Below are 20,627 nucleotides of genomic sequence, written 5' to 3'. Positions count from 1 at the left end.
AGTCGGCGCAGTGAGTTTGTTTTTACGTTTGGTGCCCCGGGCCTGCACAAAATTCCTGGGAGGCAGGAATTGTGATACCATTATACTTGAGCGTTGGAGACGTTCTACCATCGAATCCAAAAACTCTTGGAAATTGAGGGAGTGGGACTCACAGTCGCGGTCCACTTACTTAGCTCCTTCACAGACTCAATCTCATCCCGGCAGTAGCGGCTGCAGGTGTTTTCATCATGCAGGAGTCCCCGCTCAAACTTCCGACACTCCACACACTCTCTGGGGAGAAAAGAAACGCGGGTAGGTAAGGCAGAAGAGGAGGAAATTGGAGTCCGCGGCGTCAGTCACCGGGCAAGCTGCTCCACCTCAGTACAAATTAAAGGACAATGTAGACAGCTGTCTGTCTGACCACCCGGTTCTGAAGACCTGAGAATCAACTCTGGGATTCAGGAGTGAGACGTGCCCTCCTTTCCCACAGGCAGGGCCCTGACAGAGGGGGAACACGATGCCAGTTTGGGGAACCGGACACCAGAACTGGTGACACCACCGAGGGGCCCAAAAGAAAAGAAAATGAAATGAAATTGTTATTAAAAAGTTATTAAAAATTTCAAGACAGCAATAGCAGGGCATTCAATCCAGTACAGGACCCCGGCAATCACCGCACCAGCCCCATGCTCTTCTGAAAATGACAAGAGCAATGCCAGTGCCATCGACTTGTGCCGACAGGGCTTCCTCTAAGGTCCCATGGTTCTGCACCGGCGCAAGTCCTTGTCTCACAGTGTCGTTCATATACCTCAACCTAGACACACCTCTCCCGCGGTCAGCACTGTAATGGCCCATAAAATGAGATGCCTTCACCCTTGTCCCTCCAGGAATTCCTGGGTAGTGTTAACAGCTAATGTGCTCGGCTGTTAACCAAAAGGTTGGCATTTGAAGGAGGCCCGAGGCCACTTAGCAGAGGAGTCTCTCCAACTGGAGTCAGGCTGGCACCCCTCTGGCCAGTCCCTGGTCGGCTCCACCCCCAGCGTCCTCAAGGTTTTCCGTAGAAAGAGGAGAGAACTGGTCCCCAGGTGAAGGGGAAGGCAGATTCTCTCCCTCCAGGGTTGGTGAGTAAGAGATTAAATCTGGAGAGTTGGGGACGAACCCTGTCTCCCAACCCTCCAAGCTGCCCACTCACTTCTTAAAGGTGCAGGCATCAGGGCAGGTGGGACACTTCTCACAGGTGTCCCCGTAGGAGCCCGGCTGGATGCAGACGCAGCTGCCGCATTCGCACTTGCCCCGGCCACTGCACAGCAGCCCGTTGGTGGACATGCAGGTGTCGGTGCGCGTGGTGCAGTTGCAGTAGAAGCCCGTCCAGTCGGAGTCACAGAGGCAGTCTCCACAGCTGCACTGGCCATGACCTGAAAGAGAACAGCCCCAGGGGCGGGCCAGCTGGTGAGGACCCCATGCCCACACAGCAGCAGGCTGCAACCAGTTGGCCCTTGCTCCCACCAAGCCAATGATGATTCTCCTGGTTGGCCAAGAACTGACTCACGCCCGCCTGATGAGAACAAACTCCGTTTTCTGGGTGCCCCGTGCGGGGTAGGTCTTGGCCTGAGTCACACAGGAGCAAAAGAAGCTCAAAAGCTAAACTTCCGTGCAGATCAGGCTAGAACTGTGCCCCGTAGCGTTGTCAATGGCTGCTTGTTCAGATGTAGGTCACCCAGGTTTCCTTCCAAGGCGCCTCGGGGAAAATTTGAATGTCAAGCTTTTGGTCAGCAGCCAAGCATCTTAACTGTCTGCTCCTCTCGTAGGAGGCCTGGAAGGGCATGATCAAGGGTAATGTAACCAAGAGGAATTGCTGAAACGCAGGTGGGGACTGAGTATGATAGTGGGACAAGAGGAAAGTCAAAGGAAATAGAGGAAAGAGCTGGGAGGCACAGGGCATTTATAGAGGTCTAGATAAAGGCATATACATATGCAAATATATTTATATATGAGGATAGGGAAATAGATCTATGTGCATATATTTATAGGTTTAGTATTAAAGTGGCAGAAGGATAGTGGGCATCCACTCAAGTACTCCCTCAATGCAAGAACACTTTCTTCTATTAAATTGGCATTCTATGATGCTCACCTTCCTGGCACAACCACTGAAGACAAAGCGGGTGAATAAGCAAATGTGGTGAAGAAAGCTGATGGTGCCCGGCTATCAAAAGATACAGTGTCTGGGCTCTTAAAGGCTTACAGGTAAACAAGCTGCCATCTAGCTCAGAAGCAACAAAGCCCACATGGAAGAAGCACACCAGCCCTGTGTGATCACAAGGTGAAGAAGGGATCAGTTATCAGGCATCAAAGAACAAAAAATCATACCATTGTGTGCTCACCTCTCTGATACGATCGCTGAAGACAAACGGGTGCATAAGCAAATGTGGCAAAGAAAGCTGATGGTGCCCGGATATGAAAAGATATAGCGTCTGGGTCTTAAAGGCTTGAAGGTAAACAAGCGGCCATCTAGCTCAGAAGGAACAAAGCCCACATGGAAGAAGCACACCAGCCTGTGAGATTACGAGGTGTCGAAGGGATCAGGTATTGGGCATCATCAGAACAAAAAAAAATCTTATCATAGTGAATGAGGGGGGAAGTGTGGAGTGGAGACCCAAAGCCCATTTGTAGGCCACTGGACATCCCCTTACAGAAGGGTATCAGGGAGGAGACCAGCCAGTCAGGGGGTGATGTAGCAATGATAAAAAATACAACTTTCATCTAGTTCCTAAATGCTTCCTCCCTCCCCCTGCAAACCCCTCTACTATCATGATCCCAATTCTACCTTACAAATCTGGCTGTACCAGAGGATGTACACTGGTACAGATAGGAACTGGAAACACAGGGAATCCAGGGCGGATGATCCCTTCAGGACCAGTGGTGAGAGTGGTGATACTGGGAGGGTGGGGTGGAAAGGGGGAACTGATTACCAGGATCTACATATAACCTCCTCCCTGAGGGATGGACAACAGAAAAGTGGGTGAAGGGAGACGTCAGACAGTGCAAGATATGACAAAATAATAATTTATAAATTATCAAGGGATCATGAGGGAGGCGGGAGCAGGGAAGGAGGGGGAAAATGAGGAACTGGTGCCAGGGGCTTAAGTTGAGAGCAAATGTCTTGAGAATGATGAGGGCAATGAATATACAAATGTGCTTTACACAATTGATGTATGTATGGATTGTGATAAGAGTTGCATGAGCCCCTAATAAAATAATTTTTAAAAAATAAGTCTGCTCCTCTCAAGGACACTCGGGCTGGGGGTTTAGATTGCTCAAATGCGAGGATGAAGTCACAATGCCAAACCAGAAAACAAATGATCTCACTGCCACCGTGTGGATTCCCAACACATAGAGGTCCTATAGGACAGAGTAGAACTGCCCCTGTGGGTTTCTGAGACTGGAACTCTTTATTGGGATAGAAAGCCTTTTCTTCCTCTCACGTAGCAGCTGGTGGGTTTGAACTGCTAACCTTGCAGTTAGCAACCCAACATGTAACACAGTATGCCAGCAGGACTTCACTCACAATACCATAGTGCCTCTAATAGTCCTTTAATAAACCAAAGCAGCAGGTTTGGGGATTTTTTTTTAAGATTTAAAAATTGTCTCCTCCACCCCTGCAGAAAAGTGACTCATTCTCCAGCACTCTGAAATCAGGAAGGAGTGGGTGAATAATAAAAATCTGATTGTTAATCAGAGGAAAGGCAGGGGTCATGGGAGGAAGTCAGCGGAACCGGTCTGAAAACCACAGCACTGCAGGAGCAGAAGGGCCCTGGGGAGGTGCAGGAGAGAATGAAACAGAGCTAGGTACCAAAAGCAACTAGCCAGCCACGGTAAGCTGATCCAATTAGTGTCCCCAGTGGCTCTAACTAGTCTCTCTTGGCCACTCTGAGTCCCTCTGGCAGAGACTCCAGCTCCATCCTTCGGTAGCCACCACGGCATTCAAAACTCAGACATATCTCCCTGCCTTGGAAAGAAAGGTGGGTTCCTGGGGACTGTTGGGAACCCAGCCAACTGCTGAGATGCCTGGAGAATCAGGGAGGCAGGGCTGGCTGGGGATGGGCAAAGAAGGAGGGCTACGTCAGGCTCCTCAGGAGGACAGTTTGAGGCGAGGAGTCTTGATGCGAGTGATTTACTGAGGATGGGGGACCGAGAGAAAAGCCAGCCAGGATAGGGCAGGAGTCACTAACAGGCGGGCCGTCTCAGCCAGATCTCATGGTGTGGTGAGTGACGCCACTGAGGTAGTCCACCCTGAGCCTTTGGTAGCCCTTTATCCATCAGCCAGAAGTCCCTGGGGAGCACAAAGGGTTAAGCCAAAGGTGGAAGGTGCGACTCACATGGAGCGCCTCGCCTTGACCTTGAAGGACACGTGGAAGGAGCTCTGCTACTGAAAGGTCACAGCCTTGAAACTCCCACGGCACAGTCCTACTCTCACCCGTTGATCCCCGGGTGTCCGAATCCACTTGGCCTCAACGATCAAAAGCCCGTCACTCCCTGGTCAAGATGTGGGGGCAAGACACCTCTTGTCGGCTGAAGGTAACTCTCCATAGAAAGGGCAGCAGTGAGCTCGAAGCAGCCAACCCTCACAGCAGCTGGGGAGCGGGTGTGCCAGCCAGCAGACTGGGCCCCACAGGGTCCACGACACCCTGCCCTTGGCCACGGCTCCCAGAGGAGGGACAGGCCGACACCGCAGAGGCCTGGCAGCATTGAGCAGCCTCGGCCTCCTCAGTAACCATGTCCCATAGTATTTTCTTTGTGAGGCTAAACAATGTGGTCTTTGAGGAGAAGTCTGCCAGGCCAGCTGAGGAGTAAGGTCAGGAGTCAAAGAGTCAGGCCCGAGCCAGCAGACTGACCCCAAGCCCTGGCAAGGGCAGGCCTGAAAGGAAGTCACAGTGTGGTAATGTCACGGGATTGGCACTCCTCCAGCAAAAGGGAAGCCTCCCGCTAGCACCAGGGACAGCACAAGTCAGAGGCGGGTGAGAAATGAAGAAACAAGCAGAAGAAAGAGGTAAAAGGGGAGGAAAGAGGAAGAGTGGAAAAGGCATCCCATCCTGTGCAGGTACCCCCTTCCACACCTCTCCTCTATGAGCCAAGTCTTCCTGGAGGTTTATCAGAATCCTCCTCCTCCTCCATGAAGCCTCCCAGTCCCCCCATTCTCACAATGACCTCCCTCTCCACTCCGGTAAGGCTCCCTGAGAACACCTCCCTGCCGGGACTGGCAGCTTCTGCTTTGTGTTGTGAATCGTCCTTGCTGTTGCTGTCAGGTGCTATCAAGTGGGTTGTGACCCGCAGTAATCCTATGCAGAGGAGAAGGAAACACTGCCCGGCCGTCCCCACAGCCCATTGTTGCAGCCACGTGTCAATCCATCCCACTGAGAGCCTTCCTCTCTTTTGCAGCCCCTCTACTTTGCCAAGCATGATGTCCTTCCCCAGGGACTGGTCTCCCCGGACAACATGTCCAAAGTACGTGAGACTGAGTTGAGTCTCGCCATCTTTGACTCTCAGGAACATTCTGGTTGTCCTTTCAAGACAGAAGCTACATCCACATTGCTCCTCTGATGCATCCTTAGCTAAATTAAAGGGTGATCGTTATTTTTGTGAGTTGCCTTTGAGTCTATTCCAATTTTTGCCTCTGGTCAATCTCTGCTCGAGGATGGCGTGGCAAGTGGAAAGTCCCTTGAAAGCAAGGGCCGGTGCCTGAGGCGTGACTGCTAACAACAGGCAAGCACAAAGACCGAGTCTAGTTGGGACTTGTGAGCGGAGGCACCACAGGAGACTGGCTGCCCTAGGCAGAGCTTCGGGGGCTACGGAAATGGCTAAATCTACAGCATTCCACTTCATGAGACCCTGCTTGGGGCACGGGGCAGACCACAAGACCAGCAGCTGTGCTCATGGACAATGCAGAGCTGTGCTTTAAGCTCTTTGATGTGAAGAATCATGACAATGACTCGTGCCTGGCGTAGAGCAGGGGCCCAGGAAAGGGTGCCCTGGAGGGTCTGTCACTGGAGCATGTGATGCCAGCACCAGCACCCATTAACTGGGACAGGGAGGGGTGTTGCAGAAGAGCTGCCGAGCCTGCCTGGGACTCCCTCTTGGCTTAGACGGGAGCGCTGTGTGGACGCGCTGTCCTCGCCCTGGTGGGAGGCAGGAACTGGGTTGCTGACCCGGGCAGCTTTGTTTTTTGGCTTCAATAGGGCTGGCAGCCAAGGGAAACACACTTTGGCTGGGATCCCTCCCATGCTGCCTCCTCTCTTCCCTTGGTCTCCAGTCGGCTATCTTTAGACCTCCCCACTCTCTCCTTCTTAGTTCCAACCTTCTCCCTGTGGGTCTCCTTCCACAAACTTACCATTTCCTTTGGTACTTTGAATATGACATCCAACCCACCCCGCCAAACTCACCACCAACGAGTTCATTCTGACTCATAGCAACACTATAGGACAGAACAGATTTCCAAGACTAACTCTTGGCGGGAGTAGATAGTCTCGTCTTTCTCCCAAGGAGTGGCTGGATGGTTTCAAACTGCTGACCTTGGGGTTAGCAGCCCAAACCACAAGGGCTCCTAGAATATGGCATAAATATTATTAAATAGGAACATGTACTGCTATTGTTTGTATGTAGATGCCCGTGTGTAACTGGCCTCTCTCTTCCCTACGCTCTCTGATCTCCCTTCTCTCAAATTTGTTGGCATGAATAAAGGAAACAATGTGTAAATCATAGCAAGAAGATGTTTTATATTACTTTGGCCATGCTTTCGAATGCCACAGAATTGCCTTTCTAATTAAAGTTGATGTTGACATTAAAGTAAACATCTGCACGGATGAGCTCAACAGTCAGAACCCAATGCTAATGAAGTCATTTGGGTCAGGGATTTTGTCCCCATAGAAGCCATCTCTCAGTTCCATTGGCCATTGAATATACTCATAACTCAATCCAACTGGCACGTAAATGTCCATTCTCAATCTGTCATAAGAGAGATCAGGCCACAGTGGTATAGCGCTGCAAAAACCTATCTCCAGTACCCCCAAAACAACTCTATGTGCCTATATGCCCTCTGGCAGTGTTGCCTCATTTCTGTGCATAGCAAGACTGTGCTAGAATTAGTTCAACTTCTTCTAGTGGGAAAAGTACTCCAGGAATGTCCCTTGGGCAATAAGCAACCAGCCTGGGCTCCTCAGTGGGCCTCGGGACTTTACTGAATCTTATGAAGAGGGCAACTGAGCACTCAGGAGGTTGAGGGACTCGACGTGGCAACTGTTTGTGTGATGGCTGGGAATCTCTGTGGCCACACTATACTATAAAGTGCCCTGCGACCTTGAAATGTCCTGTTTGCACTGTCCAATATGGCCGCAACTAGCCACATGTGACTGTGGCATAACAGAGGAACTGGATTTTTTATTGTATTTTATTTGGAAAAATTTAAATGTCATGGTCACCTGTGGCTACCATATTGGACAGCACAGACCTAGAATCCCCAGCCCCCCAAAAAATAGCACTAGTACTAGTAAAATAAAATTAAAAACCCACTGTCATTGAGTCCATTCTTACTTATAGCAACCCTATATAAGGTTCCCAAGATGCCAAATCTTTCCAGGAAGAGACAGCCTCATCCTTCCACCAAGGAAGACATGTCTACCTGTGGTTAGAGCCCCGGGCCTAGCCCACACTACCACCAAGGCTCCTCATAGTAGTATGAGTAATAATAAAATCATGCTAACATCTTATGCAGCTCACAAATCTCCAGGCATTGTTCTAAGTCGTTATAGCTAACTATATACATATAGGATCCCCAGCAGCAGCGGAGGCGACAGTGGCATAGTTATGCATTAGGCTGCTAACTTCAAGGTCAGCAGTTCAAAAACACCAGCCACTCTTCGGGAGAAAGATGGGGTTTTCTGGTCACGTAGAGTTACAGTCCCGGAAACCCACAGGAGCAGTTCTACCCTGTCCTATAAGGTCCCTAATAGTCTAAATTGACTCAATGGCAGTGAGCTTGAGAGGTTCTTAATATCCATATAGACTACTATGTCTGAGTCTCTCTCTCTCTCTCTCTCTCTCTCTCTCTCTCTCTCTTCACAAACTGCATATGAACAAAATTTATATTTTGGAAGTATATGTTTATACAATAGGAGAGATTGACTTGTATTGATTTTACATGGGCATGAAAGTTTTTAGTCATTAACTCTGATAAATGGAATGAAACTCTACGAGTAGAAAGAGAACATTGGATACTGAAAGAAGATATTCCAAACTTTAGGCACCTATGTGGATTAAGGCATCTGGTTAGGCTGTAGGGCAAATTCTGCAATAGATCAAATTCCAAGTTGGCAAAACTCCTTTTTCTGAGACTTACTATTACTTCATATGTGATAGGAGGGTTTTTAAAATCATTTTACTGGGGGATCGTACAACTCTTATCACAATCCATACATCCATCCATTGTGCCAAGCACATTTGTACATTTGTTGCCATCCGAGTCTCTTGTGACAGAAAAACTGACATTTTTTTTACTAACTTTGCTAGACTTTCTGATACTGTGCATTATTTACATCTGGAAGTACTAAAAATGTAATTACCATAAGTCAGTGATTTTTTTAAAAGTCTAACAGGGGGGTCCACTTTATGTTCAACAGTTTAAGAAGCACAGACTCTAAAGAATTAGTAAAGGTAGCAGATAAAAGGAAAGAGGAAACACCACATCCTCCTGGAAGTTTCCCCCCCTGTCCCCTGCGGTTGGGGAGTGAAGCCTTGCCCCCATAGAGATTCCTTTATTTTCTTCTGCCACTGGAAGTGAACCTCACAGAGCAGCTGCACCGCCTCCCCTCCGCTAAGGTGTTCCTGCGGGCCCACCTCCAGCCCTGGGCCTAGGCTTCCAGAGGGTCCCGGACAGGTAGGGTGGGCGTGGGCCTCTACTCACCGGAGCACAGCTCCCCCTTGTGGCGCACGCAGGAGAAGTCGTCACACTCGCAGTACTTGCCGGTGATTTGGCCAAAGTCGCTGCTGTGACAGACACACTGGCCGCACAGGCACTCGCCCCGCTGGCTGCAGATGGGCTGGCCCTCCCGGGGGCTGCACTCGTCCTGCTGGGAGGGGCGGTAGTCCTCCTCGGAGCACTCGCACTGGGGCCCCAGCCAGCCTGGCCCACAGCGGCACACCCCACACTCAAAGGTTCCGTTGCCGTTGTTGCAGCGGGAGCTGTGAGGCTGGGCCTGGGCCTGGCAGGCACAGTCGCAGTCAAAGGTGACCTGGACGGTGAGGCTATCTTTGAAGCCGACGGGCTTGATGGTGAAGGACTTCTCCTTCTCCTGGGGACAGCCACGCACCTTGGCCTCGATGCTGAAGCTCACCTGGTGGTACAGCAAGATCTCCTTTAGACACTGAGGGGCGCTGCAGAGCAGGAGCTGCCGCTGCCCTGCGCGGGAGTACCCCGTAAGCAAAGTAAGCATAGGCTTCCTTGTGCCAATTTACTAAACTGCAGTGAACAGTTTCACCTGGTTTGGGCCATATCCCATATGACCAAGTTCACTGCAACTTAGTAAGGAAGCACAAGTAAGCTTGTGCTTACCTTGCTTATTAGGGAATCTGCCTCTGGGAATATCCAGGCTCAACCTGCTGGGATCTGAGGCTCTTCAGCCTTCCCATTACCAAAGGCAGCAAAGCAAATACAATCGCAATGGGACAACTGTACAGTTGTGACATAGCAGACTGGGTTCAGAGACGGACCTTATAGTCACACTCAAAAACATGTTTTAACTGTTTGTTTTTTGTAATCCACGTGTGAAATAAACCAGCACAAGGCAAACAGAGCCCGGAATCTTGTGAACACTGGACTCTGGCCAACTGCATTGAATATGCACACACCATCAGCAAAGCCCGCAAAGCACCACTCAGTGGCCAGCCCCAGGCTCGGCTCGACTGTTCCATTCCCAACCATATGGCACCACCCGCGCAAGCAAGTGCACAGCAGGCCAATGTCTCTTACATGCAGTGCATGTAGGTGACCCAGTGCTCCCCTTGACCTCCATCCCCACCTGCCCCTTCTCCCTGAGACAGAAGCAGAGAGTGAAACAAAAAAGAAAGTCCTAGAGGGGTTGAGAAGGGTCAACATGAACACTCCAAAAACAAACAAACAGCCATGGAACCAGTACAAACCTACAGGACAGGGTAGAACTGGCCCTACGTCTCTCCAAGTCTGGAACGCTCTACAGGAGTAGAAAGTTTTACAGGAGAAGAAAGCCCATCTTTCTCACAGTGAGCAGCTGGTTGTTTCAAACCTAGCAGCCCGACCCATAACCACTACTCCTTGGTACCCTTCCATTCCTTGGGGGCAAGCATCTCTGTCGATTCAGTTTGCTAGTAGACCTTCAGTGCTAGAAGAATGCCGTATGTGTGTGTGTGTGTGTGTGTGTGTGTGTGTGTGTGTGTGTGTGTGTGTGTTAGGTACCATCTAGTCCATTTCAAGTCCTAGCAACACCCTGTGACAGACACAACTGCTCCCCAAAGTTCTTTGTGCTTTGTTTTGGGAAAAAACATGCTTTATATGCAGCTCAAATTTGAAATGTCCAAATGACCGAGAAATGAATAGCAATAATAAATCTATGCCCTTGACTTAGATTCACCTGTTCTAAACATTTTTCCATTCCCTGTCTCTCTAAGAGACCTCTGCTCTTCTTACTGGACCCACAGAGAAGCTGAGTGTGCGGTCTTTATCCTGCAGAGCTACTTGGTGGGTTTGAGTCACCCACCTTATGGTTGGCAGCCAAGCACTTAACCCTTGTGCCACCCACCGGCACAGAGTCTCAATAAATATTTATGGAATAATGACATTGTCATTTTACCCAAGTCATGGGAGGGGAAAATGTGCGTTATCTCAGGGGAGGGTTGGGAGGTGGTAAGTGGCTGAAGGTTAGAAATATTTTCATTTGCAATCAACTCAGCATAAACCTAGGGACCCTACGTGTAAATAAATTTAAAAATAGGAAAACATCCTGAGGGTAAAGTTCACTTGACAGAGAGACAGGACAGGGTTTTGGCAAACAGCCTCAGAGGAAAAGGCTGGCAGCGCCACTCCATCTAAGTTGTGATGACCTTCAGGAAGCAGGCACAGGGAAGGAATGGCATAAGGCAGCGGTTCTCAACCTGTGGGTCCAGACCCCTTTGGGGGTCGAACAACCCTTTCACAGGGGTCACGCAATTCATCACAGTAGCAAAATGACAGTAATGAAGTAGCTACGAAAAAAAATTTTCTGGTTGGGGGGTCACCACCACATGAGGAACTGTCTGAAAGGGTGGCGGCATGAGGAAGTTTGAGAACCACTGGCATAAGGGGTGCCCGCACATGCCCAGAGTGGAGGTGGGTCAGAGCTGCAGCTTCAGCCCGGCCCGGCCCATCTTACCGTGTCTCCAATCTTGAGTCCAACACAGGACTTGAGGCCTGGGATGACCTCGCTGTTGAGGCAGGTGGCATTGAAGGACAGAGACAGCTCCTCCGGAAGGTCACGCACTTCCAGCTCTACCTTCGAGCGGATTTTCTAAGCAGAAATGGCAAAAGAAGGCGAGGTTTGGACTACTTAGAAATGGACAGAAGCCGGTTCTATCCCAGGTCTGGACTCACCCTAGCTATGTCGGATGCTGAGGTTTGCCTGGAAGCTTGCAGAGCAGCTCAGTAGCCTCTATTTCCTGCCCATGAAACGTCTCCCCCGCCCTGTCCACATTTCTATTTAGGTGAGTGTGGGTGAAATCTCAACCAACCTCATCCTGCAGACCTCAGGGGCGTGCTGTTACTAGTCACTCTGAGTAGCAACACTCCAATTTTTAATTAGCCTTGCCTTCCCCCATGAATCAGCCCCCTCTTTTCCCACTGTTGGAGCCTAGGGCTCCCTTAATCCAAACCCCTCAATCTCTGGACCCTGCTCCCTCATCTGACCCCAATCCACATCTACATCCTCACTCTCCCCTCAACCTCCTCTACACACTCCACTCCGAGATTCCCTGTTATTCCCTGGCACTCCTCTCTGAGATCTTTCTTTTTTAGAAGGCTCTATTTCTTCGATACTGACCACCACCTGGCCCCTGGGTGCGTAAGAGAAAGGCAGTAGGCAATGCAGTAGACTAGAAGCCAGTATCTCCCAATCTGAGCCCACTGTGCAAAACCACGTGAGGTGAACTCTCGGCAGGCCCATTCCCTAGCCAGGATGCTTACCCCATAGGCGTCAACGATGAGCTGGAGGACATTGCTAGAATCTGTAGACAGAATCCCCACTGTGGTCCCTGGGATGAGCTCACTGTAATTCTAAAAAGGAAAATAAAGATGCCCCCCATTTATCAGAGGAAAGTGGTGGCCTCCACGGGCCCTCTCCAAATAAGAAATGAAGATTAGGAGAAGACATTGGCCATTTTACGTATTACTATCGGTAGTTTTTCAACCACTGTGCCACCCATTCGTCCATGTGCAGGGTCTCCCAGGCTGATCCCCTGGTTCAGACCCATATATCCCAGGACCCAGTCCAAGAAGACCCAAAGGTATAGTCACCTGGTAGAGCTTGACTACATTTTCAGTCACTGCAAAGATCAAATTGATATTTTTTTGAGACAACTTCTCTGTCATCAGTCCCAGAGAGGGATAATCCTTAAAAAGAGAGAGAGAGAAGAGAAAGAAGAATTTGGATTAGTAGAAAAATCTGGTCTTGGTTGGCCAATAACCGAAAGGCTGGCGGTTCAAACTCATCCAGCAGCTCCATGGGGGAAAGACCCCGGTGACCTGTTCCCATGCGGATTACAGCCTAGAAACCCCTGTGGGGTAGTCCCACTTTGTCGCATAAGATCAACTCTGTGGTACCTACCAACAAAAGAGAAACACGCAAGGCAGTCCTGGATTCCAAGTCTTCAGAATCTAACTGATTGAGGTGGTAGCCTAGACAGTAGGTGTACTTCAACCTTTCACCTCATGATCAAAGTGAGCTAAAAAAAATATGTTTCCAGAAGATCCAAAGCAAACAAACATTTTTCTGCGAATGAGGGAGATCAGGATGGAGACGCAAAGTCCACCTGTAGACAATTGGACATCCCCTCACAGAAGGGTCGCAGGAAGGGACGAGCCAGCCAGGGTGCAGCATAGCACCAAAGAAACATACAACATCCCTCTGGTTCTTAAGTGCTCCCCGCCCCCCACCATTATCATGACCCCAGTTCTATCTTACAAATCTGGCTAGACCAGAGAATGCACACTGGGTACAGATAAGAGCTCTTGACATCCAGAATCCAGGACAGATAAATCCCTCAGGAAAATAATGAGAGTGGCGATACCCTGAGGGTAGAGGGAAGATGGGGGACAGAGGGGGTGAAAAGGGGAATCAATTACAATGATTGACGTACAACACCCACCCCAGGGGGGACAAACAACAGAAACATGGGTGAAGGAAGATGGCGGATGGTGTAAAATATGAAAATAAAAATAATTTATAAATTAGCAAGGGTTCTTGAGAGTGGGGGAGGGAAGGACAAAAGAGGAGCTGATACCAAGGGCTCAAGTAGAAAGAAAATGTTTTGGAAATGATGATGGCAAGTACAAATGTGCTTGATACAATTAAGGTATGGATTGTTATAAGAGCTCTAAGAGCCCTCAATAAAGTGGTTTATTAAAATAAAAATAAAATAAACTCATTCTGAGCAGGGGTGGTCAAGGAAAACTTCAGAAGGTGGGAGTTGAGTCGAGTCCTAGGGTAGGAGTTTACTCCAGATGCGAGAACAGAAACCTGCTAAGTCAGTGATGAGTGAAAGAGGGAAAGTGAATGGTTAGAACAGTTTCAGTTCATTTGGAAGCACACCCACCTGTGAACCTCGGGGACAGATGAAGAGCTACAGGCCGATGCTGCCAAAACTGATCTATTAACAAAACACTACGGAGCAGATTCGAGGGGACAGGTACTATGTCAGGTCTCGTGGTTTTCAGGCTCCTGACAAATACCTTGACCTGGGTGCTCATGATGCCTTACCAAGTGGCCTCAACTCCCCTTTCTAATCATCCACTCCTTTCTCTCCCTCTTTACTCATCGCTAATTTAGAAGGTTTCTGTTCTCCCTTCTGGAGTAACCTTAGGATACAACTCAGCCCCCACCTTCTGAAGTTTCCCTTAACCATCCCAGCTCCTAATGAGTTTTTCCTCCACCCTTGACTGCGGTACCCATTTTACACTAATCATAAGTCCTGGGTCACTAATAAACGAATATGGTCTATCTCGTCAACTAAACCCAAAGTTCTTAATCTCTTTGCCTCCCTCAGGCCGTTTGCTGACTCACTTATTGCCTGGTGCGCCTCAGCTGGACAATGGCTAACGCCAAGAAACTTGAGCAAAAAAGGGGTGACTGTGAATTCTGAACGTGCCCATGGCGTTCTGGACATAGAAATAAGCTCAGGAGCTCACCCAACTCAGTTTCCTGCCCTGACACAGGTATACATTCTATACCGCCTAGGTAAGGTGGCTCCTCTAGTGTCCTGACACGCTCAGAATATCAGTACTCTGAGAGTCGGTGCATATTTTTGATGCCTTACAGAAATTTCTCCTGTTTCAATTTAAGTGCCTTTCCGCTTACTGAACATGTTATGGCCATGGAAAACAGCTTACAAGAAGTCATCTTATGCATCGAAGCATTCTTTAGCCTTCTTTCCATTGAGTGAAATGACTCTGACCCCTTTAACTTTTCCTTGTAAGACCTGTCCATGCTTTTGATGATCTGTCCCTTTTCCTATCTTCTTCCAAAGCCACAAATGAGCCCGATATTTCAAAAGGAGATAACCAGGGACAGAGTAGAGAAGACGGCCACTTCCCAGCTAAGCCTGTGAATGTCTTTTGGGTTCATGCTGGATGCCATGATGCTGTGACTGGTGTGGGTGGAAGTAAAGGTGGTGATACCGCTGACTACCATCTAGACCACTAATGCTGAGGACTGCCCAGACTAGACCCTGGATCACGGTGTTCCGCTGAGGAGGGAAAGTTGAAACAAATTCGGAACCCTGCCCAGAGGAAACGCTTCTGTTTTCGTATCATACAAAGTCACTGGCTAGAGGAGGCCATGGAGGACAGGGACCATAGATGCTGCCAGATATCTCACCATGGTAGTGGAGGTAGAGTAGTGGTTGTCACGGCCAATATGGCACTGCCCATCATTGGGCTGAACAATTCCTGCCAGCCTTCCATCCAGTGCTATGTGAGTCTTGGCATCAGTGGTAAACACCAGCAAGTGAGATGCATCATTTCTCCAGCCAATTTTTTCCTGTTGTTTTAAAAAAAAGTCAAAGGAGACAAAGCAACTTTAGCCAGATCACGGATGGAAACCAAAGGCTCAAGCCCTTCCTCCCTGCAGGGCTGGGAGTCTTCTTGGAGAAGGACTTCCATTCTAGTCCTTGTACTGGTACCTTTCAACTTGGATGCTTCTATTATTTTAGGGGAAACAGTCTCATAGCTATTAGTTCAAAGTTCAGTAATATCCTTGTCAGTTCCATATATAATTCTTCCTGTGACAGACAAATTACCCACCTACACTCACAAATGTTGACTGTGCTCAAAGAAATCCCATCTCAACACCTGCCTACTTTGCTTAGGCTAAGTTAACCCAGTTTTGACTTTGAAATACATTTTTAAGGGGTGGGGAAAGGCTCTCCCCAGAAAACATCTTGAGCCACTGAGGGTGAAGGAACATCAGCTCGGGCAGAGGGTGTTTCCAAACAGAAGGAACGATTGCTCATCTCAGCCCACGCCTCTGAGGCATTCCTACCTCCAACTTCGCCCCAGAAAGGCCCAGTGTTGAGCCACTGTCTTCCCCGTGTTGGCTACCTACGCCTGGAGCACCGAGGCCTCCACACTCACATCACAGACTGTAGCTTGCATGATAGCATCAAAGCCACCTTCTGGAGCATCTCGGTTACGTGACACATTCTGCTTCTTCACCTCCTCATTAAATCGTGTCACCTCGTCAGTGAGTGTCAACACATGTTTGTAGCCAAACATGGGCAAGCAGGTGGCCTTTATCCTGGGGAGGAAAGAGAGCACATTTAAGCACACTCTGAAAGGAGAGCTGGAAGGTGGAATAAGAACGTGAAGGAAAGGGAGTGCGTGAATATGGTCTGCCCAGGCTAGTCTACATGGAGGGAGAGAGACTCCAGTCAGTGTAGACTCCAAACTTCAAATTACCTGAGGCACATCAGCCTCGCCGCCAACTACCCTGGGGATACAGAGGTGGGCTGTGGAAACAGCTTCCTTCAGTATAAACCTCGGTCCCACCATTTATTAGTCACGGGAATTTAGGCAAGCTCCCGTTGAAAGCCTAACCTTTGAAAAAAGGGGTCAATAATAGCACATATCTTTGTAAGAATTCTTCGGAGGCTTGAAAGAGTTATGCATCTTTAAAAAGAAAACAACTCACAGCCATCGAGTTGATTGTGACTCTTAGTGACCCAATAGGACAGAGTAGAACTGCCCCTGTGGGTTTCCGAGACTGTAACTGTGCGAACAGAGAACAGTTGTAACCTCTGACCTTGTGGCTGGTGGCTCAGTGCTTAGCCTGTTGTGCAGAGAAGGGTTTCTGCATGCATATAAAGATAGCTCCATTGCTGCTGTTCTGAGGTTAGACGTAACACTTCCCCAAAACCACACTAATGTAACAGTCCAGCAAAAGTTCATTAATACCTTAATGTTCTTGGACCATACATCAATTGCTAAACCATATCAAAAGGGGCTCCAGCTTAATAGTTCCATTGAATACTAATATCTAACAACCTTATAACCGCCCCCCAAAAATAGGTTAAAAGCCACAGCACCTAACGTTGAAAACTAAAGAGTAAATTCATGCTCAATAAGCATCATTTAAAATAATGACAAGCCATACATTTATGCTGTCTCCACCAGCTACATAAAGAAGTCATTCAGTTCTAAGTCAAAGGATCAACAGAAGCACAATCTATCCATTTAGAGACTGGCCAAGGGCTCAGTGTTGTTTGTATTCTTTTATATATGCCTCTAGGACAGGGGTCCTCAAACTTTTTAAATAGGGGGCCAGTTCACTGTCCCTCAAACCCGTTGGAGGACCGGACTATAGTTAAAAAAAAAACTATGAACAAATTCCTATGCACACTGCATATATCTTATTTTGAAGTAAAAAAACACCCAGCAGGCCTGATAAATGTCCTCAGAGGGCCGCATGTGGCCCACGCCGTAGTTTGCAAGGACGCCTGCTCTAGGACCTAATCTCTTGGATTTTCACCCTGGAGGACTCATTCCTTTGATGATGAGAAGAGCAGCGATGACATCAATGGGATTAATCCTTTTGATATTGTCATCCCTCTGTTTACTTATCTATAAATATATCTGGACTTCTTACCTTATTTCTCTTGAATTCTTTCTTGCCTATTTATGACCAACAAATTTTTCTTTCCAAGTCTCCAAGCAACCTTGTACTCTACTGACACAAAGCACTAGATGAACCGACTAGGCCCCTTATTTTGACTAGGTCAAAATAAAAGGATGTTATGATTTGGCCTGGGGTAGCAAAAAAAAGCTACCTAAGAACTAGAAATAAGACGTAGGACTTGGTCCTTCCTGGAACAACGTAGAGGGCTACTACCCTGACTTCTGTAGAGACTTACTCATAGCAAGGGTTTTTCAGGGCCTCTGGTGGAGAGATGTACATGTACGGTGACACAGGCTTGTCCACAAAGGCTCCGAAACCAATACGAAGGTTACTGGTGAGCTTGCGCATCTGGGAGGCCAGCTTAGTACCCAGGCTCTGGATGCTTGATAGATCATCTTTCATAGAGTAGGAGAGGTCCATCAAGTAGTAGATGTCCACAGGGTAATCCTCCACCTGCCTCACTTGGATGGAGAAATTCTTCGAGTCATCTGGAAAACAGTAAGATGTTAGTTTTTCTCCTCTTCTCCAAGACTTCATAAGTGGATTTGGACACAGTTGGAGTGAAGTAACCACTTGATCACAGCAGATTTGGAAGTCCTGGGATTCCCTCTGCTCTCCCCTTGCAAGTTCTACTCCTTTTCTGGTCTCCTGATCTCTCCCTACCCTCTTCTTTTTCATTCTAAAATGTTCCATCCCCTCTAAATCTCCATCTGTCTAAACTGTGGGGACCCAAGGGACTCCCGTCCTGAATCAGAGTTATCGGCAGTTACTACACTTCATATTCTGTAAAAGACAAGAACTGGGTCCCCCGTTCTCTGAGACCAATGCACCTAACATATGCCTCGCACGTAGTAAGTACACTTTTACATTCTTGATTTAATGGGAAAGTCCAAATCAGTGCTTTAAAAAGCCTCTCTCTTACCCTAATTCTGCCTTCATCTGCAAAGCCTCTTTTTTTCTGCCTCAATCTCACAGGGAACTGGGGCTGACAAATTGTATTTTCATTCCATATCTAATTTGAATCTCAACACAAGCTATAAGGTAGGTAAAAACAGGCACTGGGGCCAAAAAAGGAGCAAACTTCCCTTGCCCAAGGTCAAATAGTTTATATATGAAGTCAAGATTCAAACTCAGATCAGACTTCAAGTCTCCAAACCTTCTATTTTCTCCCATTCTCACATCCCCTTCCTCCCAGGCTGCTCTGCCCCACCCCATCTCCTTTCTGAGCTGCGTCCCTAAGACAACTTCCTGTTCCCATCTTAGTGCCCTGTGCCGACCTGCACAGTGTCTCCCCTCGAGAAGAACCCCGTCCATACCTGGTCGGAGCCGTAGTGCAATCCTCTGGGGACTGACTTGAGTAACCTGTGAACTGTCTCCGGAGCCTGTTTCACTGAGAGGTCTAGCTTCCAGTATCACGGCCTCACTGATCGGGAACTCGATATAATCCCGGGCACAGTTGTCCTGCAGCAGGTTGTCCTTCAAGTTGCAACGAGGTGTACCCACAGGCAGGGCCTGTAAGATGGGAGCCCAAGGAGAAACCCTCTGGTCAGAGCTCTGTGACCCTGGACCACTCCCTAATGTCTTATTGTTTACCCAACCCTAGCTAAGTGAACTCCTATGAACTTCCCAGGATAAGACCTAGACCCATTGGCTAGAAGAGGGGAAATGAGAACTCAGAAAAGCTGAATGAGTGCCTATTCAGAGACTGGTCACGAGGATCGACCGGGTCCTTACTCAAAAGGTCAGAGCCCTTTGAGCCTCAGTTTCCTCACTTGTAATGAGGCGAGATGACATAGTGTTTTCTGTCTCTTTATGGTACTTTCTAACAGGAGTAAGATGCCGCTGGGCTAAAGCACTTTTTAAACTGTAAAATGTTCTACTAATGGAAAGCTCCACCCCTTTAGTATTAATGAACAGTAGCACTTAAAATTAATAACTATGATTAATTTTTTTCAGCTAAAATGCAAGCCATCATAATCGCTGAAGTCAAAATGGGTGCATAAGCAATACTAAATACTTCACCAAGCTAAATGGTGAAGAAAGCTGGTGGTGCCCGGCTATTAAAAGATAAAGTATCTGGGATCTTAAAGGCTTGAAGTTAAACAAACAGGCATCTAGCAGGGAGGTAACAAAGCCCACATGGAAGATTCACACCAGCCTGTGTGATCATGAAATATCGATGGGATCAGGGATCAGACAACAGAAGACCCAAAACAAAGAAATATATTAATGTAAATAATGGGGTTGGAATGGAGACCCAAAGCTCATCAGTAGACAATTGGAAATTCCCTCACAGAAGGGTCACAAGGAAAGAATGAGCCAGCCAGGGTGCAGCACAGCACCGACAGAACACACAACATTCCTCTAGCTCTTTCATGCTTCCTCTACCCCACACACACACTATCATGGCCCCAGCTCTACCTTAAAACTCAGGCTAGACCAGAGCATGTACACTGGTACAGGTAAGAACTCTCAACACATGGGATCCAGGACAGATAAATCCCTATGGAACAGTAATGGGAGTAGCGATACCATGTGGGTAGAGGGAAGGTGGGAGGGGAAGGGGGAGAAAGGAGAGAAATAGGGAAGCAACTACAATGATGTATACTACCCCCACTTCCCTGGGGGGGGAACAATAGTGTGGGTGCAGAAAGACAGTGGGAGGTGTAAGATATGAAAAGAATAATCATTTATAATTTATCAGGGATCCAAGAGGGCAAGAGGGTGGGGGGGGAGGGAAAAAAGAGGAGCTGATACCAAGGTTTCAAACAGAAAGAAAATATTTTGAAAATGCTGATGGCCACATGTGTACAAATGTGCTTGATACAATTGATGTATGGATTGTTATAAGATCTGCAAGAGCCCCAATAAAATGATTTAATTTTAATGCAAGTAATTTATGAGTTCCAAAATCGATTTTGTGACTTTCACCATCACTTTATTAAATATACATTTTACTTAATACCTATTGCTTTTTTAGAATCAGATAGAAAATATCCAGGTACCTATGTAGTAAAGGTGAATATTGTTTCATGAAGCATTTATATAATGGGAGGGGAGTGTAATATGCATAATAATGATGTATTTTACACTTCTTTACAGGTAAGGGTCAAAACAGATTAGAAATATTATGTTAGTCACTGCTAGGCTGAGATTCATGAGGACAGTGGCTGTATGTGTGCGTGTGTGTGTGCGTGTGTGTGCGTGTGC

At 47.9% G+C, this 20,627-nt stretch overlaps 1 protein-coding gene across 1 annotated transcript in view; it reads right to left on the bottom strand.

Annotated features, from left to right (window-relative positions):
- Positions 1–20,627, bottom strand: part of ITGB3 (integrin subunit beta 3) — a 60,591-nt gene that overhangs the window by 9,374 nt on the left and 30,590 nt on the right. Inside the window, exons 3-12 of the mRNA XM_075562024.1 lie at positions 18,734–18,929; positions 17,653–17,905; positions 15,878–16,040; positions 15,123–15,284; positions 12,545–12,640; positions 12,215–12,304; positions 11,409–11,543; positions 8,930–9,359; positions 1,169–1,391; positions 170–270 (exon numbers count right to left, since the gene is read on the bottom strand). Coding sequence (XP_075418139.1) covers positions 170–270; positions 1,169–1,391; positions 8,930–9,359; positions 11,409–11,543; positions 12,215–12,304; positions 12,545–12,640; positions 15,123–15,284; positions 15,878–16,040; positions 17,653–17,905; positions 18,734–18,929 — 1,849 coding nt within the window. The remainder of the gene's footprint in view (positions 1–169; positions 271–1,168; positions 1,392–8,929; positions 9,360–11,408; positions 11,544–12,214; positions 12,305–12,544; positions 12,641–15,122; positions 15,285–15,877; positions 16,041–17,652; positions 17,906–18,733; positions 18,930–20,627) is intronic.

Source organism: Tenrec ecaudatus, chromosome 10 (genome assembly GCF_050624435.1).
Source record: "Tenrec ecaudatus isolate mTenEca1 chromosome 10, mTenEca1.hap1, whole genome shotgun sequence".
NCBI classification, from domain to species: Eukaryota; Metazoa; Chordata; class Mammalia; order Afrosoricida; family Tenrecidae; genus Tenrec; species Tenrec ecaudatus.
This window is presented reverse-complemented; position numbering and strand designations above follow the sequence as displayed.